This window comes from Balearica regulorum, chromosome 4 (genome assembly GCF_011004875.1).
Source record: "Balearica regulorum gibbericeps isolate bBalReg1 chromosome 4, bBalReg1.pri, whole genome shotgun sequence".
Lineage (NCBI taxonomy): Eukaryota > Metazoa > Chordata > Aves > Gruiformes > Gruidae > Balearica > Balearica regulorum.
In genome coordinates, this window is record NC_046187.1 from 27,953,469 (window position 1) to 27,980,585 (window position 27,117).

Genomic DNA, 27,117 nt, shown 5'->3' on the forward strand with positions numbered 1-27,117 from the left:
CCCACAAAGGCTGCGGCAGGCCGGCCTGGTGCGGTGCTTCCCGGACTGCAGTGCAGCTCTAGCACACAGCCGCCCGCCCGGCACTTTTCTATCGCAGCCGGCTCCCTCGGGCTGCTGCCAGGCGGCGGCGGGGCCCCGCGGGCGAGCGGCGGCGCTCCCGGTCAGGCCCGGCGCTGGCTGCGGCGCGGCCCCTTGTCGGGGAATCTGCCGGAGCCCTGGGGCCGGCGGCGGGCGGGCGGGGCACCCCCGGGCCCAGGTGGCGACGCATGCGCGCCGGCGTCCCGGAAACAGGCGGCGGGCCGGGCTGGTTGCCGGGGCCGAGCGCCGCGCTGGGGCTGCGGGTAGCGCCGGCACGGTGCGGCGGGATGAGCCTCGCGGAGTGAGGGGAGCCCCCGCCCGCTCTCTCTCCTGCCCGCGCCTCTCCTCTCTGTGCCCCTCTGCCCCTCCCGGCTCCGCTCTGGCTTCAGGCCCCTTCTCTCTGCGCTGCGGCGGGCGGAGGCGGCGGAAGGAGAAGCCCATGGAGGGGAACCGGGACGAGGCCGAGAAGTGCATCGGGATCGCGCGGGAGGCGCTGGAGGCCGGCAACCGGGACCGCGCCCTCCGCTTCCTCGGCAAGGCCCAGAAGCTCTACCCGACCGAGACGGCCCGAGGTGAAGCCCGGCCCCCTCTCCGCGCCCGGCGCCCCGTCGGCCTTGCTACCGCTGCCGCCCCTCCTCCCCTCTCCCGGTTGTCCGTTGCCCGGCTCCGTCGGGACGAGGGGGTCTGCGGGGCCTGCGGGAGGGGGGGCGGGGAGGGGCCTCCTCCCTCCGGGGCGGCCGTTAGCCCGCGCGGCGGGCCCCCCGCAGGCTGAGGCGCTGAGGCGAGGGGGACCCGGCGGTGCATCCTCCGCGCCGTGCGGGGACGGCGTTGCCCCTAAGCCAGCCCCGGGCGGTGTGCGGGATTCGGCAGCGAAAAAGGGCCGAAGCGATGGTTGGAGTGCCCAGGAGGAGCGCTTAGCGCAGGTGGATTTCCACCGTCAGTGCCTCTGGCGTCAGGCGGTGGGGAGCAGTGGGGTGACCTCCCTCCTCGCCAAAGCGGTTCGCTCTGGGCCAGCCCAACTCCTCGCCTGCTTTTGCCCCCCGCTCCCTTTAGCCATCAGTGGAAGCATAGCCGTACAGACGAGGCTTAGACCCGATTAACAGCAGGACACCTCAGGCCCCAGGCCGAGACAGGCTGGGTTGGCTTCTCTTCTGTCACTGTGAATTAGTCCTCACTAACAGCTTTGCAGTAAGAGCTGCTGCTCCAGACTGGGCAGTGTCATCATCCTCTAACTTATTTGTGGTTGTGGGTTTTCTTGGTTTTCTTTCCCTTTTGGTCGTACAGTAGCTACGTAGGAATTGCACACAGGTTTAACTTCCCTAGAGAAAAGGGGATAGGTGTCTCCCCCTTTGACTTAATTGGCTCATCAGACACTTCTGTCCTAAAACTTGAAAAATAATTAGCATCTTTCTAGCAAAAGGTGATTAGATACGATTTTTTTAAAAGGAACAATAATAAGGTTTCGGTGTATGCAGACCAGTTACCTGTTCTGGAGTCTTTCTGTCACACAGTGTCAAAATACCTTTGAATGCAGCAGTGACTTGTTGCATTTCTCTGATTCTCACTTATATTGCCTATGCCATGGAAAGAATAGGAAAAACTTCAGTGCTCTGTACTGATTTAAAGGCCTCAGCATTTACCATTTTTGGAACATGACTTTGGGGTAAAATCCTGACTGGAAGTGTTCTGTGCTGTATTTTATTCTATAGTGAAGCCTTTAAGTCAGGTGAGCAGATTCAGTGAATGTTTCCTGACCTCTCTTATCTGCTGACAACTTTTTATATGCAAACAATAAGCAAAGGTCTCATGAGTGCTATTCTTTTTTTATAGTATATGGTTTTTTGGGTGTGGTGGTGTTGGTTTTTTCCCTGCAAGACAGGATGGATGTTGCTGGTAAATCACCTGGAAGAAGGTAATCGTTGCTTTGGATCAAGAACATGGCACTGTTTATATTCTTGCTATATTAGATACCTCTCTGAGATAAAAACAAGCAGAAGTTTGCTATATTCCCCTAAATTTCTGTGGCTTAAGAAGATGACGTGCATGAAAATACTATCAGCTCTTTGGAAGCTGTGTTGGTCATTAGGCAGGAAGGCCGAGAGTTTCAATTCAGCTTCCTCCACCAAAGAGAGTGAATAGCTTTGTCTGCTTCACATAGCTTATTACCATCTTATACCTCCAAGATTAGAGTTACAGTAGCTCTCAGGAAAAACACCAAAAAGGTATCTCCATCTGATTTATATTTTGAGTGTTTGGTTGTTTGGTTTTGGGTTTTTTTTTTTAATTTTATTTTAAGTAGGACTGCTACTACATGACTACCATTGTAAAGTATTCAGTGCAAGAAATAGATGGCTAATTAGGCTATTGTCTGCAGGACGCTTGTTTTATTCACTGTGGAAATTAGCGAAGTATGTCACAAATGAGGTACAGATCTGGTGAAAAGAAGATGGTCTTGTGGTAGTGGACTGTAATCTGGGGAATTGTGTACTGAAACTAAATGCCTCACAGAATTTCTCTGTGATGTTAAATAAGTCACTTCACTCCGTTTCCATTAGTGACGGCTAATTGTTTGTGCTTCATTTTTCAGGTATTCAGCTTGAAACAAGGGCCTGATTTGTGGAACTGGTGGGCAGTTAAAGCTCCATCTGAAGCTAATGAGAATTGCAGATGCCCTAATACCACTGAAAAAAATCAGGCCCTAGGCCTGATTTGAACTAGGTACTTAGAAATTAGGGGACTCTGTAAACTTGTAATATTTCTGTGCTTCAGTTTTCTGGCTGTGGAGATTGGTAATTCTTTTCAACTCATCCCATTTCCTCCCAAAACAACACCAACTCATTGAATTATTTTGTTTTTTTAAAGCTTGAGGCACTTAAATAGCCCTGTTAAAAGTGCAGTAAGCTGCAAGGACACAGAATGTCCTCTTTTCAGGATAGGAACTGGAAGGTGTGCAATAAACTAGAACTGGAATTTTACACTGATGAAGAACAAACGAAATTACTGCTTCATTATCTCATCGTCATCTTTTAGATAAATTAACCTGGGGGGGTCCACTTGGAGAAGAAAACCCACAGTAATTCATTAGATAATTAAAAATGTGTAATAGCACATACCCAAGAGAAGGAAACAGTTAAGGCTTTGTGAGCTCTCTTAGTTCTAACACAAATTCTTATTTTACAAGCGTAATGCGTTTGGTTTATATGGTGATAGGACAATATGGTGCAGCCCCAGTTGTCAGTGTGCTCGCTTATTTTCTCTTTGGGGTATGTATTAGAAGGTAGTTCATACCAATTTGTCACTGAAGTCACGGATGCTTCATAGGTTGTATCTTTAGTATCATTTTGGGAACAATTGCCCACCATTTCACAAATGATGTTCCATCAGTGATAAAAGCAATGAGAAAGGTAGCGCTGATTCTTTTGCTGATGGGAGCTTCCTCCTCCCGATGTTATAGCAGATTGTAAAAGGACAGAGAGCAGGTTTTAACTATTGTCTCTAAAACAATACTATGCGTGGTTTGGTTTTGGCAACATTTGCATTTAAAGTGCATTCAGCACTAGTTCAGTCATCGGTGAAGTTTAGTTTTGCTAAACAAAAGCTTCTGCCTGAAATACGCTGACTGCAGCAGTGCTATTTTAAGGCTTTACGAGTGTGAAATGTAAGGTCAGTGCTTATTTAATGATACTTAGGTAACGAGTGACTTCATAGTAGCAGTCTTCATGTTGACGTCACTCTTTGCTAGAAAATTGTTTTACAATTCAGCTGTTCAAAATATTGTTTGATTGTGATTTTCGCTAATGATTCATCTTGCAACTGAATGGAAACTAATGGCTTGTCTGGAAAAGATTTGTAAGAATGGATTTAAAGATAACAAAGGGCAAGATCTCCTTTTCAAACTTCGGGGCCATTCTTTTTGGAGTTGAAGGCAGAAAATGATGTTAAGGACAGCTTTATTTTCCAGTGCTTCTTAAGATTTTCTTGCACTACTTCTGATGCTGCCTGTAAAACCCAACGTTTCAGGAGTGTGTGAGCTTGTTTTTTTAGGGCGTTGCATTAGTATGAAGTCTGAATTTAAAAGTTCTTTCATTAGTGAAAGTGGAGGTCATGTTCAATGCATAATGGAATTGAATGCAGTGCAAGGATCTTTGATTCAGCAGCAGGTAACAGTACACACAAGAGAGCCTTCAGACACATTTGAAGATAAGATTAGTTGTCTTACCTGCTCACAGAATAAGTCTTTGGTCTCTTGTATGTCCTATTTTAAAATAGCTAGGTGCACAGTGAAAGTTTTCTTTAATGCACTGTTGGTACTACAGTTCTAACAGCCAGTTTTACCAACAGTTGTTGATGGAAGAGTCAAAATTGTTTCTGAATATCTGAACTGTGTCTTTTATTTGAAGAAAACAATGGCCCCAGACCCTTTGTATGGTTTTCTTTTTCAGCGTAGAATAATAGCATGCTTGTATATGCTGTGTCCTGTTATCTTAAGAAGTTAATGCTTACAGCTCTGAAGGGGGTTTTTTGGGGTTGTTTTTTTTTTTTTTTTGCAAGTGTCCTGCACTGTCTTCTCAGCAGTGCAGCTCCATTACAGGGATGGGAGGTCTGGGATGATGATTAGGAAGTACTAATGTTGAAAATACAGTGCACCCAAAGCAACTCATGAAAATACTTACCAGCAAAGCTTGCTGTGAAAGAGACACTGGGCGTTTAAAAATACAAACTGTAGTCTAAACCTGCATTTCTACCATTATTGCTACTACCAATTTTGCACAAGCATTAGTGCAGGGATGAGGAATTGCTAGAGCAGTCCCAATATAAAGGCAGGATTTGCAAAACTGTCGAGTAAGTATTATTTCTGGAGTGTAAGTCAGGGTCACATGTTCGATAGGATCCCACATGATACCATTATTAAATATCTAAAGTCACAGAATAGAAAAAGAATAATTTTATTTTCCGTTATCACTTGCGTGGAGCACATTTGAACTGAAAATACTTCATTCTGAGGGCACCATCTGTTCAAATCTCTGTTCTCGATTAGTTCTTAGCCTGCAGACACAGTTACCTTGTTGGAGTTATTACTTCATTTACCTCAGAACTTTAAATGACGATATTAGAATCAACTATGATGAATATTTGGATATGTGCTTCATAATGCAACCATAGCTTTCCTGTTTTCAAGAACTTGATTTCATTTGTAGTGAAACCATCCCCTCGGTATACAACTCAGTATCTGAATGTTAGCCTTTTCTTTATTTCTGCAGTAAAAAGTCTGATCTGATCAACTGATGAATCTTGCTGAGGCAGGCACAAGCGCAGGACCAGCACTGAAGTCAGCTGACTTTCTTGTTCAGGCCGAGTGTAGCTATTCATCTGCAGTACTTCAGGCTGCTGTGGCCAGTGGGTAATAAGTGAATTAATAAGTAAAAGCAAATACTGGAGAGTTTTAAGAAGCACATCATAGTGAAGTGGTTCTTCTCCTTTTAAACAAAGCTCTGCTTTCTTTTCTTTCCTGTGCTTCTCTGAGATACAAGCTATGATGTGTAGGATCCTAGTTTTCTGCTGCTCTAAGAGATGCCATGCTAGTCAGAGGAGAAATTTTATAATTAGATTTAGGGGAAAACCCTTCAGCTTCTTCTCGCTAGGTTCTAGAAGAAAATGTTTTTTAGCAGTAAAGCTATAACATGCTTTCACAGTGAGTGGGACAGTTTTCTTTGGGAATTTTTGCTAGGGTATTTTTTAGGCAGATAGTAGCTCTCGGTTGTTTATGAAACAAATTTGGCCTATGTAGTTTGCCATCTTGTTCTGAAGGGATCTCTTTTCAGGAAAGATAGACTTTAATAATCTTTGATCCACATTATGCTTTGTGTGCAGTCCCTTAAGTTAGAATAATACTGTTTCTGATTTACTGGTAAGAGAGATGCCCCCAAAATACAGGCTTATATCCAGAAAGAAAAAGAAAACTTAGTGTCTGATGATTTATTAAAACTGCGAAATTTGAGATCTGTTGGAACATGGAGGGAAAGAGGATTTCAAGATCTAGCAAAAGCATGCTGGTTTTCAAGATCCAGATCTCAAGAGTTGGGTGTAGTTGGCTGGTCCTGACTTATCTGTGGCATTTAACAGTAGTTTGAATTTCAGCTGGTGTTGCCTGGAAGGGGTATAGAGCATCCGTTTCTGGCCACTAATGGCTCAGGTTACGAATAGCTATGTACTGTAGCAACTGAAATCTACTAGGAACAGACTTGGTCTCTGTATGGAATAATTTGTAGGTTCTTTAGAGTGTTAGGTTAGTTCCTCTTTTCTATTTACAGTTGCTTATTCAGGTATTCTGATGTTTTCACCCCAAAGAATGGGTTCAGTGCCTCTAAAAATCATATAGAAATGAAGGACCTGGACAAATTCTCTCCAGTATTAAATTACCTTGGCAATGGTGGAGGGGAGTCCAGCCACTAATTTTGAAACACTTTCTCATAGTTTTGCCACAAAAAGGAGTTGCTAGACTGGCTTCAGAAATGTTTGTGGTAAAAAGTGGTGATCGATAAGGAAGGAGGATGTAGCAGCTAGTCTTTTACAATGTGGTGCTCCCGTTTAAGATACTTGAGAGCCCCGACTTAATCGCTAATGCCTATAATGATACTATGATATACTGTTGTTTTATAGTTTTGTTGGAAGCTATTATGAAGAATGGAAGTACTGCTGGGGGAGGCGCTTACTGCCGAAAACCAGCCAGTAGCAATGATCAAAGTAAGCCCAATAGCACGAAGGAGAGCAATGCATCTGCTGCAGGTGAAAGTGGAAAAGGCTACACCAAAGACCAAATGGAAGGAGTATGCAGGTATGGCCTTGCTTAAATACATCACTGCTTTTCATTTTGTGTATCATGTACTTATGCTTTCAGCTCTAGCATCTAAAGAAGCAACAGAAAATTCAAGGTTAGCTGGGAGGGGTTACTTGTACTGAACTGTGACTAGAAGGAGGAGGAGAGTTTTGCCATGTTTAAACACAGTATGAGACATTGTCTCTTTCGGCGAGAAAGACGATGCTTATCTTTATATAAAGTAACCTTGATGGTTTAAAAAGAAAATACTCAGAATAGTTATTAAGTAGATCTCATGTTAAATGGAAGAAGTGATGAAAATTCTATAGTACAACTTGTAGGACAGTGTTTCTATCCTTAAATATATTTATACTCCTGATATCTAAGTTTACATTACGTGCTCTCTCCTCAAGTTTATTTTTAAGCTAATCTTGCTGTACAGGATGGACTTAGACAAGTGTTAAAACTATTTCGTTCTGGAAGTACAGGTGTCTGAGAAGTACTGAAGCACACAGTCTTAAGTTGCATTATAAACTCTGGACTTGGTGCAGCATGATAGTATTAAGATGGGGTGACATCAGGAAAGGAGGGTGTGCAAAAAGAAACAAAGATCAATAAAAATGTCCTTTTGAGGCTAGTAACTCTTAAGTTGTGTTATCATTACACACTTTTTGGCTGTAGGAGTGCGTTGTGGTTTAACTCCATCCGGTAAGTAAGCACCACATGGCCACTCACTCACCTCCCGCCCTCCCCCCCTCCAGGAGGATGGGGAGGAGAATAGAAAAAAAAAAATGGTGGGTTGAGATAAAGACAGTTTAATAGGATAACAAAGGAAGAGAATAATAATTATTGTATATACATAAAACAAGTGATGCATAAATGCAATTGCTCACCACTCACAGAAAAAAACAACACGATGCCCAGTCTGTTTCCGAGCAGGGATCCTGCCTCCCGGCCAGCTTCCCCAGTCATATCCAGAGCATGACGTTCCATGGCAGGGAATATCCCTTTGGCCAGCCTGGGCCAGCTGTCCTGGCTGTGCTCTCCCAGCTTCTTCTGCACCTGGCAGGGCGTGGGAAGCTGAAAAATCCTTGACTTAGTGTAGACACTACAACTACCTCCCAACAACTAAAACCATCAGTGTGTTATCAACATTATTCTCATACTAAATCCAAAGCATAGTACTGTGCCAGCTACTAGAAGGAAAATTAACTTTATCCCAGCTGAAACCAGGACAGAGTGAGAAAAATATTGTTTGGTATGTGTCCTGATTTCTGCTAAAGAAATATGGATACAGCCACTCTAAAATTGCACACCTTAAAACCCACCTATATTTTCAGATAAGCCTAGCCCAAGTATTTTCAAGGGAGTTCAAAGAAGGGAAGTCAAGAGGTCCTTGTCTCCTAGTTTGTGTAGATTGGATGAACTGTTGTGCAAAACAGAAATTTGTGTGTGATTTTTTTTTGTATGCTGCTGTTGATATTATCTTGGGATCTTTTCCTGAAGTTCAATAATCTGTTCAGCTGTGATAACAGTGAGGAAAAAGCAGCTTTTCTCTGTTGATACAGCAGCTCTGCATTCAGGAAGGTAGGCAGCAGCATCTCTGGCATGGTTATCATCTTGGTGGTGTTATTTAGTAGAGCTTTTCATTTACCACCATCTCTGCTTAATGTATGTTATTGCCCTTCATGATACATCTAAAGTAAAACCTGAATAAGTGTGTACATTTTTAGCCACCTTGAAATATTAGCTGTTAAAATGAACGCAAAATGCGTGTGTGCGCGCGCACACACGTGTGAGACAAAATATCCAGAAAGAAGTCCTCTGTAAAACAAGGCTTAGATCAAAAAAAGAGATGTAACATATTCTCAGAAAGCTGCTACAAGGAAGGCTGTATTACTGCCAGTATTCACTCACCCGTGACATGCCATTCTGAGCTGCAGTCTGCTTTGACATCAGGCTCCCTGCAAGTTCTTTTTTTGTTTGTTTTACCAGAAGGTAATGTTGCCTACTTTTTCTTGAGTAAAATGATGTTGTAGAGCTAACTTTTCTCCATGGTATGTTTTCGTGATATTTGGTATTGCTTCCTTGAAGGTATTCACTAGAGAGCAGATAAAAATAATCCAGTTTGTTGAGAACTAGTTAGGGGTATTCACAGAAGTTGTACATTGAGTATAATCTTGACGTGACATTGTTTCTTAGCACCTATTTCAACAATCTGCTTTGTGAATATAAAATTTGTGTTTTAAAAAAAGTACCCACATTTTTGCAAATAAGCAGTTGTAATAGCTTGCAGAACAACCCATGTTTATTTGTGTTTTGCATATCACTTAGAAAATCAGCTGAAAATCACCAGTATCTTGACCTTAGCTTAGGTGATGCATCCTTTAGTATAGCAGTTTATAAACCTTTTAGTATAGCAGTTTATAAACCTTTGGAGAGAGACTGAATTTTGGTTTAGATGTGCAATAATTAACAGGGCAAGTCCCCAGTTCTTTTTGAAAAGTTTGTCGTGTTGTCAGTTAGTGACATCAACACACCACTTAGAAAATTTGTGGTTAAGAATTAAAAAATGTGCGCCTTGCCAAGGACAACAGGATTAAATACAAACAGCGGGCTAAAACATAATGGTAAAATATAACACATTCAGTGATGATAGCTGAGGAAAAGTTCGTGTTTAAACCACAGTGAGAATGAGCTTTCTAGTTGGAAACATGACAGGCTGCATTGCTTCAGTCAGGCCTCAGACTTTTCCAATTAAATGAAACGCACCCCTCTGGGGAGGGTATTCTTCAGAGAGTAGAGCTTGTCACCACCATATGCTTCTGCCATACCACAGTGGAATGGTTTTTGGACGTTTGGTTAAAGAAATGCTGTGTGAAAAGAGGTGGTTTTAAATAGTGCTTCATGCCTGATTTTTAGGGGTTTTTTTCCTATAAGGAAAGAAATTTCTACATAGCAAGGTAGCAAAATCTTCAATTTTTAATAAGTTCTGAATCTCGACATGAATTTGACTCTGTTAAACTAAGTTGGTTTATATGCTTATGATTTGAAAGGTGTTCATTATCCTCAAGTATTCTTCCCCCAGGAGTTTCTGGTTGTGTATTAGTAATTGAATATAGCCTGAGAGAAAGCATTCCCGATTTAACTACACCTGCCATTTCCAACCCTTTTTTTATAAATTCGGGCAGGGGACTTGACTCTGAGCTCTCTGACTTGGATCACTGATGAGTGTTCCCGGAGTTGTCCAGCTACCTTGAACTTCCTGTGACAATAGATTTAAGAAGCATAGTGAAGACACACTTGGAGCAGTGTAACTAATTTAACTGCATTAATTTTCATCAGGGTTACTCTAGTAATGTGGGTACGTATGAGTACAAACAAGCACCTCTGTGATGTTTTTATTTTTCCCACATACACAGGGGACACTGATTGCCAGCAAGCTACCATAACACTTCTATAGAGCATTACATGAGCTTGCAAACAAGTTGCTCAACAGGGAGAAGCATAAGATGCAATATCTTTCCACTAATTGCATAAGTGCTGGGTGATGCTCTGTTCTTTGTGGGAACAGTGATGAGTATTTCAGTGTGACAGTTTGAAGCTTGAAAAAGCACTTTGTTACTTTTGAAATGAAATGCTTTGAAAATAGCATCTGTAGTACAAGACTCTTGTTCTGAATGGTGTTTATCTTGTCACTGAGAGCTGGATCAAGTTGCCTTAACACTTTAGGTAACCCGCATATCGGAGATATTGACCAGAGATTAGCAGAAATATGTTAGGACCCACAGTAAACTTACATCGTTTTAGAGCAAGTGCCCTGGAAGTCCCTAGGCAATTGAAAGCTGTCTGAGTAATGTCAGCTTAAGAAAAGTGTATGAGAATTGTGTGCACAACAAAAAAGGGAGAATTTGCTTTTGGATTGGTGGGTTTTGGCATTTTTTTGCTGAGATAAAGAAATGAAACATTTGTGTGAGAAAATTTAAACTTTTTTTCTTCTAGTTTGCTTAAAACAATTGAAGAAGTGCTGATCAGGATTACGGTTATCAAAGAGTTCTTAATTACTTTCGAAAGAATTCTGTTCATCGTATTTGCCTACTAAGAATGTGCAGATCCTGTGGAAAGGTTCCATGTACTAGAATGAAATTTTAAAAAAGATCACTTGCCTGCTGTGTATTAATCTTTCCCATTTCTTTTTATACTGTGTAGTGTGTATTATCTGTTGTCTACTACATGATTTAAAAAAATCAGTTTCAGAGATACAGATAGGTCGTACACTCTATACATACTCCCTTTAAATGATCTTAACATTCATATGGTGTCTGATGTCTCTTTTTTTTAGTAAATAAGCCATAGCATATATTCCATATTACCTTTTTGACATGTGGAAGATAACTGCCATGATTAGTAGTATGCTAATGTCGGATTGCTGTCTTGTGAAAACTGTGGTAGAGTACTGCTTTTCCTGCCCTGCCAGTGCCTGCCCCTCAGAAGAGAGCACAGGAATGAAATTTTGTATTTGGATCTTTGAGCTAGAACCAAACCAAGCCAACAGAGGCCTTAGTTCTGTAGGAACCTTGCAAAGCAGGATTAAATGTCATCCAGTAGTGGTCAAGAATAATCAGCAACTTGATCTGAATTCATGGAATAAACAAAAAAAATTGCATCTACACATTTCATGGTTCAAACTAGAAGGAATGTAAGTTCTGTGACTGACTTTTTCCAGGCCTTCTGCTGAGACTTCTATGAATTCAGCAAAAAGAGATATATCATTACTTTTTTAACATGGGGTCAAGAAGACAATTAACTGAACGTGGAATAATAAGAGCAATCAACATGTGCTAAAATGGAGAGAAAAAAAAAAACCCAAAGCAAAGAAATCAGGGCATGCCTTTAATTAGACTGCTAGAACTACTGTGAATTGTTGAAATATCCAGTTGAGTGGTTGAGAAAGTCAAGGTGGAAATCACAGTCAGAGCCTGTCATGGAAAAGTGACACAGAAGATATGGTGGGCTTTGTCAGAAAGCTCCTGCCTTTAATCTACACTTTTTATAGCTAAAATAAAGGCTTAAACAAAATCTGGAGAAAAGTATGCTGATGTAAACACAGCCTTGAATAATTCATGTAATACACACAGGAGAAACAAACTGACGAGGTATATTCAAGAGCAAGGCACTAAGACAAGCACCCTAATGTGTTGTTGAATCTGAGTAAAATAGAGATCTGAAACTTCTAGTGCATTCATTTCAGAAAATAGGAGTATGTTGGTACTAGCTTGAGTTCCTCAACAACACTGTGACCTCTTCCCAATCTAGAGCACTCTTTGCAGACCACCCTTATGTCATCTGAACTGTGACTGGCACATTCCCAATTCAGCTGCCAGATGCCATTTGCATCAGGCCCTCTGGCATCATCGGAAACTTGACCTGTGTAGAAATATGGTCTGAACTTTACTGTGTTTTTCTGCTCAACACTGGGATCAGAAGTCAGTGTTCTTTGTCGCTAACATTCACATTGCTGCTCACTGTGCTGCTCAGTTCAGATTGCCATTGGGAAAAATAATTGTGGCTCCCATCACAAACTTTTGGAGATTGCAGTTGAAGTGTTTGTCTTTTGGGCCATCCCTGTGCATGTAGACGGAGGCTTTGGAAGGCCCTTTGAAATACCTAGTTGTACTCAAAACTTCATGATTATGGATCACCGCAGGTATTTGATACAGAAATGCAAGCATCTCTGATAGGTTTTGTTACCGTGATAGAAGCTGTTGATGCTGACCTAATCTGAATTGTAGATTTGAAAAGTGAAACAAGCAGCACAGCACTAGGATCACATCATTTTGTAGTCACAGGAGAACCAGTGGAGAACCCAGAATTTCTGCAGGTGAGAGCAGACATTTCAGGACCTGAAATGCTGCCAGAGCATGGAGAGAAGCCCAGCGTCAGGCAGAATTGGCTGTTGCTGCAGTTTGAAGCTGACTGACCAGTTCTACTGCAGGTGGCTTGTCAACTGCAAGCTGGGACAGGGGAGCTTTGCAAGTCATGACGAGCTACCTCTGTCAACAGATTGTGGATGACTGTAGGCCATGGCTTGCCCTCATGCTGTTTTAGAGAAGGGACTTCTCAAAGTCAGGTATCATTTCAGGAACATGCAGCAATGTGCCCTCCTAAAACAGCTAGCAAATCTGTTAAACAGAAGGACAGTGCCAGGGTGTTGGCAAGGGACTAACAATTCAGCAAGCACAGAAATTAGCTAAACAACAGAAATAATTGGATAATAATTCAGATACAAAAGTAATCCAATGAAAGTAATCCAACCAGAAATTAAAAACACAAGAAAAGTAATTCACAAAACCCAAACCCCCAAACAAATTAACACTGAAAGCACCAAACTTCAAATAAATCAGAAATAAACAATAAAAAACCCCAGTTCATTACAAAAGGGTCAGTCCAAAAGCAAGTGATATGTAAATTGCAATTTTGAAAAGAAACTCCATCTGTGTGGAGTTTACATATGCAAGAAGATTAGCACTAGGGGCTACAGTGCCTTAAGTGCAGCAAAACCAACCAAAGAACAATTTGAAACACAGCTTTCAGAATGGTAGTTGTTCATGCTGAGAGTGCTGCAGGACAGGGGTTTCAGATGCAGTTAAAAGCCGTAATAACATCAGTGATCGGTCTTTTCCAAAACCTCCACTGGTTTTATTCTTAGTTTTTCCCAGCCTCTGTTAGCCGATGTTGTGTGGCCTGCAATAGGAGACAAGTGGGAAGGGGATGGTTCCTTTCATCCATCCGCCCTCCCATGACAAATCTCCACAGGACAGTTCAACGCACCAGGCAAGGGATTCTGGCAGAGTGAGGATTGTCAGACATCAATTTACTAGAGACAAGGAGCGAGGAATATGTCCAAAAATATCTGCTTCTGCTGAGGAACATAGGTCAAGTTGGCCATGGCTTCCAACAGCTCCCAGCAGCTGGAGAGAATTTTTTTTTATCAGGACAGTGGTAGTTTGGAGGAAGAGGACTTAAGTCTTGGAGAATCTGTGTGCAAAGCCCATGATCTCCATCTCTTTAAGGTGGAGGAGGGATGTGGTGTGTGCTCCAACAGTGTTTGAGAAGCCAAATGACTGCAGAGCACGTGTATGCCTAAGGATCTGGTGGGTTGCCCTGGTGATCCCGTACAGTTTGTCCTGCTATAAACTGACTTATCAGGTTGAGTTTGTGATGCATTAAAGTTTTGCCTTTCAGGAGTACCCCGCAACCACTGATAATTTTGCTTAATTGGAAAGCACCTTCTAATCACCTTTGCTTGTCCCATCATCTGCAGTACAAAGCTGTTGCGGTACAAGTTTTGGTGCAAAACTCGCATGGACTTTGCTGAGGGGGGAAGAATTGAGCCGTTACGCTGTAATGACTGCCCTGAATTGTGCTCAGTAAGGGACCTCCTGGCAGAAGTCACTAACTCCCTCCCTGTAGGAAACTTTGCATTAACTAGATGCTAGCTACTTACAGTCCAGATGCTTTTTGTCTTGAAGTGGCAAAGCAATCGTATAAAACTGTTGTCTAATGGCAGAGTGTAGCAAGGGCTTCGTAGCACAAGGTCATTGCTGAGAATTCCAGGCTTAGGTGCAGTTTTTGGCTCCTGTGCATTTGTACAATCATTTAATGTATTTTAGCTTTAAAGCTTGATCTGCCTAATCCAAAGTGCTGCTAAACTCTGCAAAATTACCATATGTATATGCAAATTCCACATGATACACCATGAAGTCACATGCAGCAGTGTTCCTCAGGCTATCCGGCAGAGTACTTGCAGCTTACATTTGCTGCTGAGGTTTGTGATAACCAGCACTAACTTGGTTGAGATCTGAAGATGACAATGGGCTAAACAGTGGAGAGGGGTTACGCATCTCAGGGCTGATCCTGTGCAGTAGAAAGGAGGGCAATGTAAATGATCTGGAGGATTGGTTTCAGGTCTGTTGCAGGCAGTGTTGCTGTGAGCATGCCCATCCTGACGAGAACACGCAAGGGAGAATAAAAGTCAAGGGTGACCGTCATAAATTCACAAGGGCTTCTTTGTTTGAGACTGGCCGTTTAGGCTGGAGTATAGCAGGTCAGGGTATGAGGGTGATTTGATATAAGATGTGCTTGAAATATTAAATCATAGCTTCATACAAAATCAGAAATATTTGAATAGAGATACTTGTGTATTTGTAGATTTTTTTTTTTGTTTAACAAAGCAGTAGCAAAGACTTGCTAAGAGAATGTAGGAATGTGTTATACCGTGGCTGAACACTTATTTCTTGATAAGTACCAATAGCTCATTTGTGGCCCAGGTTCAGGATAGCTGTTGCATGGAGGGTGACTGCATTCATCCCTTTGGAGGGCAAGCACTGTATGACCCACAAGGCAGGTTTCTCCCCGCACCTTCCCATCAGGAAGTACCTCCGGTTTGATGCAGTGGTTCTAAGCAGATCGTAGTGTTGGAAGCAGGTGGGTCATGTGCTGACCTGAACATCTTCTGATTGATACCCACCATTCCTGCTTTTCCCATGAGGGTTGCACACTGTGGGACTTTCACTGCTTGTGAATGGGAAAAAACTCTGGGATGAGTTTTTGAGGGTTAGAAGAACAGGTTGGCATCTCTTGGTTGTTCTTTTTTTTTTTTTTTTTTCCATTTTTCTCTTCTCTGTGTTCTAGAGTTGTGAAATAAATGCATGTCAGATCTGCAAAGAAGTAAACTTTCATGTTTGATTTCTTTTTTTTCGTGTTTGTTACTTCCATGAGAAATGACCATATGCTGTTGGGGAAAAAGTTGTTGAGGATGCATGGTGCTTAAAAACACTTGAACAAACATTTAACACTACAGTCTTAACGCTAATAAAATAACAACTTTGCTAAACATTGATGACTCACTACCTAATTTTATATCAACCAAAGTTTTGAAGAGTCTGGTCCACAAACAGATAATTCATATACTGAATTATTAAAGAGAAGAACTTAGATTGGATGCTGAGATAGCAAGTTCTTGAAATAAAAGCTTAATTTGATACTGTTACACTTTTAAATAAAGCTATCTGGTCTTGATACAGTTCACAAGTAATCCAGGTCTTGAGGTTAAAGATGAAGGGATCTGCATATACCAAAATTTTTTCTTATTGTACAAATTAACAAACAAAAGTTTCCAGGATTCAGAGTATAATTAAATGTATTTTCTTTCCATTCTTTCTTGATTATGGATTCACTGTGTTCTTTTTAGTTAGCTTTATCAGATTCCTAACTGGAGCTTATTAAATGTTACTTCAATATAATGAGCAATATTTATTTCACAGGATGTTGGTGTTGGCAGCTGCCTGCGTACATTCAATTCAGTGCTCTTGTGAGCATTACACCGAGACTTCCATAAAAGCTCATGTTATTTGAACACAGGAAAAGGGATCCCTCAAATGAAACTTGATTTGATCAATCTGTGAACTATGAAGGACCACGCACGATGGTGTGGTCGTACTTCTGATGCTAGCATTCCCTTAATTACAGGGTATCCATTCTTTCATGGAAACGCCAAAGGCTTGCTTATCCCTTTGGTTTTTTTTCCCACTTGGCTGCCCTGCGTATAGTCTTTGTAACGCTAAACCCATATTTACCTAGAAATCTGTGCATTTAAGAGAATGTGGGCAGTTACAGCCATGTGAAGAGACTCACGCAAAGCTTTTATGATATTTATGGATGTGATTTCTATTTCTTGTTCAGACCAGCCCTTTTCTTTTGGTATGCACCAAAAGTCAATGTGCCTCATTTCTGCAATGCAAGTTTGTGATTTGGTCTTATTTTTTTAAGTTTCTGAATTCTTACCCAAGTAACCTGTTGTGATTTGAAAGTATATTTACTGGTTTGGTCACTTCTTCCTACCCACATAAAATTAATGTTCTCTCTGTTAGCTGTAACTGCTTTTTCTCTCTTCTGAGTATTGTAAAGCATACAAAATCATTACATAATTTCTAGATTTAGCTATTCGCAGGTCTCTGGGTGAGACTGCCTACAGGAAGAATATTTCCACGTTTTCAGAGTTTTAAAAGATGCTACATTGAATGCATGAGATGAGCTGAATCTAATTGCTGGAGCTGTTATTGTTTCTTTCACTTTGTATAAGTACTTAACAGAAAGTTTGTTAAGATCCAGGTACATTCCCAGCAGCAGAGGTATTCTCATGTGCCTTATTTTCCTGAAAAGTGAATGCTTGGATGTATTATGACTTGACTTGTGTTTGGAAAAAGGGAGGTACAGTTTGTTTTGGTTTATATCACGCACACCAAAGTGCATTCACTGTTGACAGTCAAAACAGGCCTTCCTGCCAGCTAGCTCTGCGAAGTAAATTTGGATTCTTCATTTTATGCATTATTAGCAGCAATATTCATATAATTGGGGATAAGGAAATGCTACAGTAATTGCAAATTGAAACCTTTTCTTACAACTGTAGTAGTTCTACAGCAGAAGTCGTACAATAAATGTATGTAGAAGTAATTTTGAGTACTAATTTTGAGTGCTCAATAGTGAGTTTATTATGAAAAATGGCTTGCTTTGTTTCTAGAGTGGATTTTTTTTATATTTTATACCAAAAATGAGAGATGTAACATGTTACATCAGTGCAATGTATTACCTCATTTGCAGCTGTGTTCTAACATACTACTTTTACATCGTTTTGTTGACAACATTTTACTTGATTTTCTTTTGCAGTATAAAGAAATGTAAAAATTATTACGAAGTCCTTGGGGTGTCAAAGGATGCAGGTGAAGAAGACCTAAAGAAGGCTTATAGAAAACTTGCTTTGAAATTCCACCCAGACAAAAACCATGCACCTGGAGCAACAGAGGCTTTTAAAAGTGAAATACCATTTTTACTTAAAATTTCTTTTATAATTAAATTTTGTCAGATTAAAAGAAATTAATCTGCATGGGTCACTTGTCTTTTTATAAAATTGTCAATGTAGTCTTTTGTAGCTAATATTAAACTGACATTTTTATCTAAGAAAATAACCTTTATTATCTTAACATATACTTAGAATGTGGACATTTGCAGTTGCGTTCGGTTTCAGAGGACTGACTGTAATGTTCAGGTACAGGGAGCAAATACTTGATCTGTGAAACCAAATTGCACTTTTTTACTGTTGTTGACTTAACGTAGTCAATCGAATCTTACTATCTTGAATCTGTACTATACTTGAGCTTGAAAACACAAAGTAATACTTGATAACAAAATGCAGTTTTTACTCAATCATATGCCATGCTAAGTTACCTTTTCCTTAGAGTTCCTTGTATGTGTGTAGTTTTACTACTTTTTCCACACAAAAACACTTGGGTTCAAACATGGCCTTATTAATAGTTGTCTTTGACAATTTCTTAGGTAAAATTTACAATCTGATTTGACCTTATCTAAAGCTGTCAAGCTTAGCCCTGCACAGGGAAAATTGTTCATGTCATGGTAGAATCATAGAATGGTTTGGGTTGGAAGGGACCTTAAATATCATCTAGTTCCAACCCATGTCCCATGGCAGGGACACCCTCCACTAAACCAGGCTGCCCACAGCCCCAGGGAGGGAACATCCACAACTTCTCTGGGCAACCTGAGAAGTCCCTCTCCAGCTTTCTTGTAAGCCCCCTTTAGTTCTTGTTGAGGAAAAGCTTTTTAAAGAAAACTATGATGAAGAAAAATGTGAATCTGTAAGAAATGATCATGCATAATTAAAGAATCTGTGGTACATCTTTTTTTATTTTTTTCCTGTGTGAGGTTTACATGCATACATTTGAAAAAAATCAGTCAGAACTCTTAAATTCGGGGAGGGAAAAAAAAAAGTCCTGAGCAAGACTTCTGAGACAGACTTTAAGGGGTAATTATAGTAATATATTAACAATTCCAGATGAAAAGTAGATAAAACATAGCAGGAAAGTTGATTGCTAATGATTATTTTAATATAGCTATGTGATGGCTTTATACAAAAAGGATATTTTTCTTATAAAATTGTCTCCAGCCTTATGAATAAAATAATTCTTCCTTGTTAATAGCATTTTAAATAATCCTTAAAATGTTATAAATCAGTTTCTTATCATTTAATCTTTTCTTTAACACTAGCACTTTGTACAAGTTTGATTTTTTTGGCTTAATTTCACTTTCTGGTTCTTAAGTAAATGAGTAAATGAACAGAAAATTTTGTAGGGGAATCTTGCTGACTAAAACTTATTTAATGAAATCTAGCAATTTTTTGCATTGAAACTGTAATCTTTTTGTATGGCTGAGAAAATTTATGATTTAATTTGCCTTTAAAGGTGCCTGAGTTTCTAACATTCAGCTGAGAAAAGGAGTTTCATAACAATAGCTATTATTTCATAATAATGCTTTATTTTAAGGAAAGGTCACCTTAGAAAACAAAATTGAGTTTGGTGTTAGGCAAGGTACTTACTTAGACTTGAGCTACCTAGTACTACTCTTCTGTTGTATTAAGCAATCTCCCTGAGGTTACATTTTAGAATAAAAAGTTTGTGCAAATATAATTACTTTTAATCTCTTGGAATCCTTTTTACCAACTTCATCAAAAATCTTTCTTTTGGCACTTTTGAGCAGTTTTTTCATTTTTATGTCCTTTACTTAGAGAATCATATTTGAATCAAATCTGTTGTGAATTAGCATCAAATAATCAAAACCAAATAACAAATAGTCAAAAAAGATTGTTGACCATACCGTGACAGTATGGCATCTTCACTTTATGTGCAGTTACCTGATATATGTCTTCCTAAATTCTTAATTGTTGGGAAAATCTAAATTTTTACTACCATTTTAATCTTTGTGCTGAGTAATAGAGGAACCTTGTAGCAATATTTTTGGTGTCAGTAGTGTATGTCATGCTCTCACTGCAAATTACCAGGCTTCAAGTCTTTGGGTTTTCTCCTCCAATTCAAGCAGTTACTAATGATTATTTCTAAGGGAATCTTAAAAGGCACATACCTAAGACTCATTAACTTTTCTTTAGATTGGATAATGTTGAAAACATTAATTATGCAAAGCTATAGTCTTATTTGCCTGTGTTGAGGTTATAGTGTTGCACCTTTCACGAACTTTTGATGACTGGTAGCTTCTCAACACTGAAAAGCATAATACCTGTGCCTTTTTTTGGAGAGGCCTGGAGGAGAGAGAAGAAAGGAAAGCAGAAAGGGTTTCACAAAGATACGACTGAGTAAAGATTGTTCATCGACTGCCAACAGAAATTTTCCATCAGTCTGCAAGAGCTGTATGACTATGCACAGTAGCTCAGGTCAAAGCTTCTAAAGTCAGCAGAGCTTGTGGTCTTTTTACACTGATTCTTTCCATGCACACCTAACTCAGTTTTTCCCTTTCTACTGTCAAAATTGAAGTTGTTCATTTGTGATAATGTAGCGTGAATGGGGACAAACATCCAGGCCAGGCACTCCAAACATTGAGGTCGTATCGACAACCTGGGGAACACACACGTGTTGTACTCTTCACGTTACATCGTGCAAAACTTTGTGTTATTAATGTAATCCATAAAATATCTTAAGAAGCATATAAAAAAATACATTCACATTCTTGTAGACAATAAAATTGATGCATTTGAAGAAGTCACCGCTTATTAAATGAAACCAAAGAAAACCTTCTGAGTCTATGATGTTTTTAAGCTAGGCTGCTAGAGCAAACTGAACTTTGCAATTACCCCACTTCAAAGCTTTCATTGTAAGGCTTGATGCTTTTTTTGTAATTGCAGCGAGAGAGAACATTTCCACAGGTGTAGGTGTTCCCCTAGAAAAAGGAACAAAGCTCTCCTGCCTTCTGCCTTGTTCAACAGGATAAAAGGCTTTTGAATAGCGTTGGTGGGAAACTTTATGGAAGCTATGCTAAGAAAAGTAGAGATGTTTCTGGACTGTGTTCTACTATAGTTGATTTGTAACATACAACAAAGGACATCGTTTGCTGCTTATTCTTGACTTTGAAACTGCAATTTTCATGCTGGAATAGCTCTTACCTTTCATTTATGGGAGTTGTCTTTTATTCCTTGCTTCAGAAATCGGAAATGCGTATGCTGTGCTGAGTAATCCAGAAAAACGAAATCAGTATGACCTTACAGGCAGTGAAGAGCAAACATGCAATCATCCTAGCAACGGTAGATTCAACTTCCATAGAGGCTGTGAGGCAGATATTACTCCAGAGGATCTATTCAACATGTTTTTTGGAGGGGCCTTTCCAACAGGTATCTGTATACATCACTATAGTCATCAGAATACAGTGCTACTGCCCAGAGTGGCATTAGGGTTTGTTACATCATAAAACAGTAAAATTACTCCAACCTGCCTCTGACCCCAACTCTTTAATCTGCATCACAATTTATTTTTCCTCTGAGTGTTGCTAAATCCCAAAAATGTGAGTTCGGTTCTTCAGGGTTACTGTAGTGATTCTGTGGTACGTGAAATAACAAATCAGTTGTATTAGAACTTAAAACATTTATTTTAAACAACTTTGAAATTGTAAAATATCTTATAGTTGAGTTATTTTATGTGTCGTCGTGCAATAATGTTAAATGCTTTACGTTGTTGCTTCTGTAGTGACCTCTAAATAGTTTTTTTAACATGATTTAAATGTGGGTATTTCTTTCCTTAGGTAGTGTACATTCATTTTCCAATGGTCGTGCTGGCTACAGTCATCCTAATCAGCACCGTCAGAGTGGACATGAGAGGGAGGAAGAGAGGGGTGATGTATGTTTAAGCACCATTGACTTTAAACTGTGGATTGTGAAGTTTGCTGGTAGTCACTTTCAGTGATGTGATTGTTCAGGAGCTCTGTACTGTAGAGGAGGATTTGTACTTGCCGGTTACATGTTTTAAAGCTTTGGCAGGTGGTAGTCTTACTGACTGGTAAATAGACATGCGAATTTGAGAAGATAATAGCCTGGTTTTGTAAATCTATTGTTGTATGTCACGATCTTACTAGTGACTGGTAGTATTAGCCTAAATATGCCACTAATTCTTGTCACTAATCCTTGTCTGCATTTCAAAAATTATTTGGGCTGAGGTAAGAATAGCACTTAAGGCTCAACATTCATATATATGAATTATATATGGTCCTGAATAATTACATATCACTGTATAGATGAGACTAAATCATGGTATACAATGTAACAGAATCCAGCCATTCATTTGGTAATTGCTTGTGGCTACATGCTAACCCATGAACTCTTGTAGCTTGAGCACTCTGTGAATATTGTCTGTGCATTGGAAAATTAAGATAACGTCACAGAGTTTGCAGCTTTGTAGTTACAGTTTTCCTAGCAGCTTTTAATGCTTAAAGCAGAAAATCACGCTTAGGATGAAATCTTGTCAAATTTACCTGTTTACTTGATGCTATTTATGAAATACTCGAATCTGTTTTGTTTCTTAGGGAGGTTTCTCTATGTTCATTCAGCTGATGCCTATTATTGTCTTGATCCTTGTCTCCTTGTTGAGCCAGTTGATGGTATCTAACCCTCCTTACGCCTTATACCCAAGATCGTAAGTAACGCTCAATTACATTAGCCTAAAACAGAGGGGAGGATATTGTAATCACCCTCTCCCACTTAGAAGCGTTTTAGAGAGCCTTCCATTAGTTGCTCCTTGATTTCCCACAGTGAGGAAAGGGAGGGAAATTATAGAAGAAGCAGAAATTAAGCAAAACAAAACTTGGAAGTTAGGTACTAAGAACATGCTGTGAGAATGGAATGGAGAAAAGAGGTTAGCAATACGTGGAGCTTAGGAGATCTTGTAATATAAGGCGGCAGGTCCATGCAACGTAGCGTGTTGCAAAGGAGTTTGCATCCCCAACACACTTAACCAAATCCTGAAACCTGCCGAGGCTCATTATTCTTTTAGGGCTTATCTGTGCTTGTGGCAAGTGCAGTGCTTGAAAGCAACTTTCTCATCTTTATGTTTTGAACTAGATGAGGGCTGGGGAAATTGTCTGTTCTTTGCTTCATTCTAGATGATGGTAAAATAGTGTATCTCCACTTTCTTGCAGACAGTTCTGATTGATAGTGAAACCTACCTGTTTTGAATGGTAGGATATATGTCTTCTTTCCTTGAGAGAAATAAATGACTTTCATCAAGCATGCAACTAGCTAGTAGACTTAGCCCTCTTGCCAGAACTGTTTTAAAGGTCCTTAGTTCCTTGCAAAACTCTCAGCCCCACAACAAAAAGGTTTCTTTTCTCTTATTTTTTATTGTTCTTTATTTCTGGAGTGTGATGGTTTTCCCCTCTGCTACTAAGCTGTTGTGATGCTTATAAACACTTCTCTGCCAAAATGTTTGCGCACAATCTTTGATTTTTAATCCAGAGAATGCCAGCAGGAAAATGGATTTGTCCGGGCTGGGAGAAAACACTTTAAAATGGAGATGTCTGTACTGGGCTGCTACAGAATAGTGACCTGCTTTTCTTTGTGTTGAGTTTGAATGTAATTTTCTATTACCAAAGCTTATTTTTTGGCTAAGAGGTATGAAACAAGTGTCTTACTAAAGTGTTGGGTTTTTTTCAAGATGAAGTGTTTAAGGATCAGGAGTTTAATGTGGAGGTAAACGTAGTAATTTTTTTCTCTGGCAGATTATACAGCCATTCATTTCATAACTTGTCTTGAAATGGCAAATTCTTCTGTAATAGCAATATTTTTTGAAAGTGTATTTGTGGTGTGAAAATAATCAAATTAATATCTAGTCTTTCTCTCCCCCCACCTCCTTTTTTGCAGAAGTACAGGACAGACCATAAAAATGCAGACAGAAAACTTGGGTGTTGTTTATTATGTCAACAAGGACTTTAGAAATGAATACAAAGGAGTGTCGTTACAGAAAGTGGAAAAGAGTGTGGAAGAGGATTATGTGTCCAACATTCGTAATAACTGTTGGAAGGAGAGGCAACAAAGTAAGTTTGGTAATATGTGTAATTTCATGAAAGCATGCATTAGTATAAAAAAAGATTGCCTCAGGCAAGAATGAAGTGCTTGTATTATTAAAATACCTGAATGAGAAAGCAAGTGTAAGGCTCCCTACTGTTTCTCACTTCTGAAAGTGTCCCAGCTAGTGTCACTTAATTTCTGTGTTTTACTCAGCGACCTAACAACAATCTCCGTATCATCAGCAATTTTAACCTGCTACTCTGTTATCCGTGACCGCTTCTCAGAAAATTAAAGTGTACAGTGAATTCATAATGAGAAAGAAATTGCTCTAAGTTAAGGATGAAAGCTAAAAATTCTAATCTCTTCCACGTTATTTTATTTATTGAGCAATAGCTCAATTCCCTACATGCTTTTATATAATTAAATAAATAAAACAAAAGCTTGCATTGGTGTTTCTGGAGAAGGAAAAAATAATCTGCCTTGGACCTCAGTACATACAAACATTACTTTTCCAGGCAACCAAGGACACACAGCATGTCGTGTAAAACGTCATAAATTGTAAATCAGGGCTTAATCTTTTGCCAGTGCCAGACTTGATACCTTGGCTATATCAGACCTTAAAAACAGGAGGTTTTTTTAGTCTACTGTCTATTTTTCCAATCTAATTTAATATTATATAAGGAGCTATTTTCTTGCAGGCGCCTAGAATTCAGTGTTAAAGCATAAGAATACTGAATAGCATCAGCCATCTCCAAATCATCAGCAATTTTAACCTGTTATTCTATATCTGTGACCATTTCATGAGCCTTTCATGCTCTGTGAGAACAGCGCTGCTAAAATGACATCACTGTTGAAACCAGATGGTTTCAACTCTTCAGCTGGTAAACTTCATGAATATCTTACTGTATAAATAATTTGTTCATGAACTGTCAGTAAACTGACCAGAAGCAAACAGAATGCTGTTCTCTGAGTGAAATCGTGTGTTCCTGTGCAACTCTTCGCCTTCCAGCTGAGGTGGCCCCTTAGTTTCTCCCAGTTGTAGATGACAGCCTGGGATCACAGCTAGTCAAACGCCTGAACAGGACCGTGCACAGTCATTACAGTTGGCCTGTACATACATAAATACAAACCGCATTGCCCGTGCACAGCAGGCCTAACGCTTCCTGGAGGCGTTACGCTCCTTACTCGTGAGTACGCGTTGCTTGTGCGCAAGTAAATCTCTACAGTTTTACAAATTGCCCCCAGGAGAGACCTGTGGGCAGAAAACTGTGCTGATGGGTCATGTGTATGCAAGAGAAATACCAGTACTTTGGGGGGAAACTTTCAGATTATTGCCCAGAGAACTAGATTAGATCAGAATAATTTTTCCCGAATTTTTCAAATAGAGGAAAGCGTCAGAGAATTTTAGGGTATAATTCATAAGCAAATATAAAACCTCCTGTATTTTTCCAACTAGGTTGTCCTTTGATCATCTTAAAACATTTGATTATGTTCACTCTTCATGAAATGAATACTTAATGTTTAATCTACAGGTGGTGGCTAGATGAATGATTGGTGATCTTATAATAAAATAGTTTACAAAAACGATACATGGTTGTTAACAAAAAAATTAAGACAAGATATGCTCATGCACAATAAAAAGAGCACATATTATTTGTACATTTTTTTCAGCGGATTGAAGATCTGGAAGGATAGTTTGTTTTTATTGACCCAGTCTTTACACTTAGATTTACTGGCATCTTATATTTGTGTCTCCTGTGATATGTTTACTGTCTAAATATCTTTGAAAAGGTTTTGTTGATATGCAGTTTCCACTTGGGGAGAGAAAGAGGAGAAAGAATACCTTTCCCATTTTTTAGCATTTATTCTTGACATGCTTACTTTTTAAAGCATGAACAGAGTCCTGGACGCTGCAAGGAGGCCCATGATTCTGTATGTACATATTTACTGGGAAAAATGTGATGACTAGAGAAACATCTGACCCTAGTATAAAGATGAGAAATTACCTGAAGGTGGTGATTGTCATGTTGCTTGCTATTTGCAATTTATCAAGTTGTGAAAACTACCCAAATTGATTTTGAGAAAGTGGCCTCTAACAGGTTTTCTCTATTTATAGAAACAGCTGATTTTGTGGGTTTACGGATTTAAAATACCTGTTGTGTGTTGGATCTCCTTGACAGTTAAAATCTTTCCAGTGTTGATTGGCATTTAAGAATGCCTTGCTAATCCATTTTGAGTTGAAGGACTGAAAAAGATTTTATAGAATTAAAACAATGTCAAGCTATTGAACGCCAGTATAATACAGGGAGCTCTTTTATTAATGCCTCTGAACACTGGCAGCCTGAAGCAGCGTCAGTTGAAGTAATGGGCTTAACATTCAGGATGGATTTTTGGGCACAGACAAGATGCTGGAGCTGTCAATAATATGCAAGATCACCAAGTGTGGCCTATATATGTATTGTTTAATGAGGTCTGATGGAAGGGAGGGGGGGTGTAGTTTGTTTTTTAATCCGATACTGCTGTATGAAACACGAGGGTGCTGGAAGGCTGTTACCACGTTCGCTGCTCAAAAAGATGAAATGCTGTTTTGGTAGTGTCTGTGGGTAGTACGAATAGACAGAAGGAAAAGGTGAGGATTAAATTTGAGGTGTTTTGGACAGCTCTGAGAAGGAATGTATCACGTGCAAAGTATTCAGTTTTTAACCTGAAAAATCTTTTCTCTTTTTCCCTTGAAGAAACAGACTTACTTTATGGAGCAAAAATATATCGAGATGACCGTCTCCGAAAGAAAGCAGAGTCCATGTCCATGGACAACTGCAAAGAACTTGAACGGCTGACCAGCCTCTATCGAGGAGGATGAACTACAATTATACACGTACATCTTTATGTATGCCGTTATCTCTCTTGTAAATTAAGAAGAGATTTAGTTTCACCATGAATGCTGGAAAAGAGGGGTGGATGTAAAACTCTACTGTGTAGCTGTTTCCAGAAACCTTATGCTGAAATATCATTTAATGGCTTCTTTACCTACTGTGAAATATAGGTAACTTTAATTGTCTAGATTTTACTTCAAAGCTTCTGTGAATTCTTTCAGCAGAGAGAATAGCTCAGAAAGGATGCTATACTCGTAGAGACTTAGTCATAGTGGTTCTACTCTAACATATTTGCCATGTAAATATCTGTGGAAAGAACACTTTGTGTATATACGAGTTAAATGACTTTCTATTTAAAATCTCAGAAATTTAGTTCCATACAGCATTTTGTCTCACTGATGGAATAAATAGTATGATTACATCCCTCCTATTCAGAT

The 27,117-nt window shown here is 39.7% G+C and overlaps 1 protein-coding gene across 6 annotated transcripts; it reads left to right on the plus strand.

The window, feature by feature from the left end:
* Nucleotides 1–265: 265 nt before the first annotated feature.
* DNAJB14 (DnaJ heat shock protein family (Hsp40) member B14) lies at nucleotides 266–27,110 on the plus strand. Of its 6 annotated transcripts, XM_075751546.1 has the most exons (11): nucleotides 514–650; nucleotides 1,909–1,990; nucleotides 2,666–2,796; nucleotides 5,340–5,475; nucleotides 6,739–6,913; nucleotides 17,624–17,769; nucleotides 20,958–21,143; nucleotides 21,551–21,645; nucleotides 22,328–22,437; nucleotides 23,661–23,833; nucleotides 26,543–27,110. In XM_075751546.1, exons 4-11 carry the CDS (start codon nucleotides 5,364–5,366, stop codon nucleotides 26,665–26,667), a joined length of 1,122 nt encoding a protein of 373 aa, XP_075607661.1. In that variant the 5' UTR covers nucleotides 514–650; nucleotides 1,909–1,990; nucleotides 2,666–2,796; nucleotides 5,340–5,363; the 3' UTR covers nucleotides 26,668–27,110. The 6 variants fall into 6 exon arrangements, with proteins under 6 accessions (XP_075607663.1, XP_075607658.1, XP_075607659.1 ...); XM_075751544.1 differs by lacking the exon at nucleotides 1,909–1,990 and having other exon boundaries at nucleotides 513–650; XM_075751548.1 differs by lacking the exons at nucleotides 1,909–1,990; nucleotides 5,340–5,475 and having other exon boundaries at nucleotides 266–650.
* Nucleotides 27,111–27,117: the final 7 nt, after the last annotated feature.

Coding starts and splice junctions, on each gene's coding strand:
- DNAJB14 (XM_075751543.1), top strand. CDS start 518: ATGGAGGGGAACCGGGACGAGGCCGAGAAGTGCATCGGGATCGCGCGG. Junction 6,914..17,623: donor CAAATGGAAGGAGTATGCAG/GTATGGCCTTGC, acceptor TTTCTTTTGCAG/TATAAAGAAATGTAAAAATT. Junction 22,438..23,660: donor TACGCCTTATACCCAAGATC/GTAAGTAACGCT, acceptor CCTTTTTTGCAG/AAGTACAGGACAGACCATAA.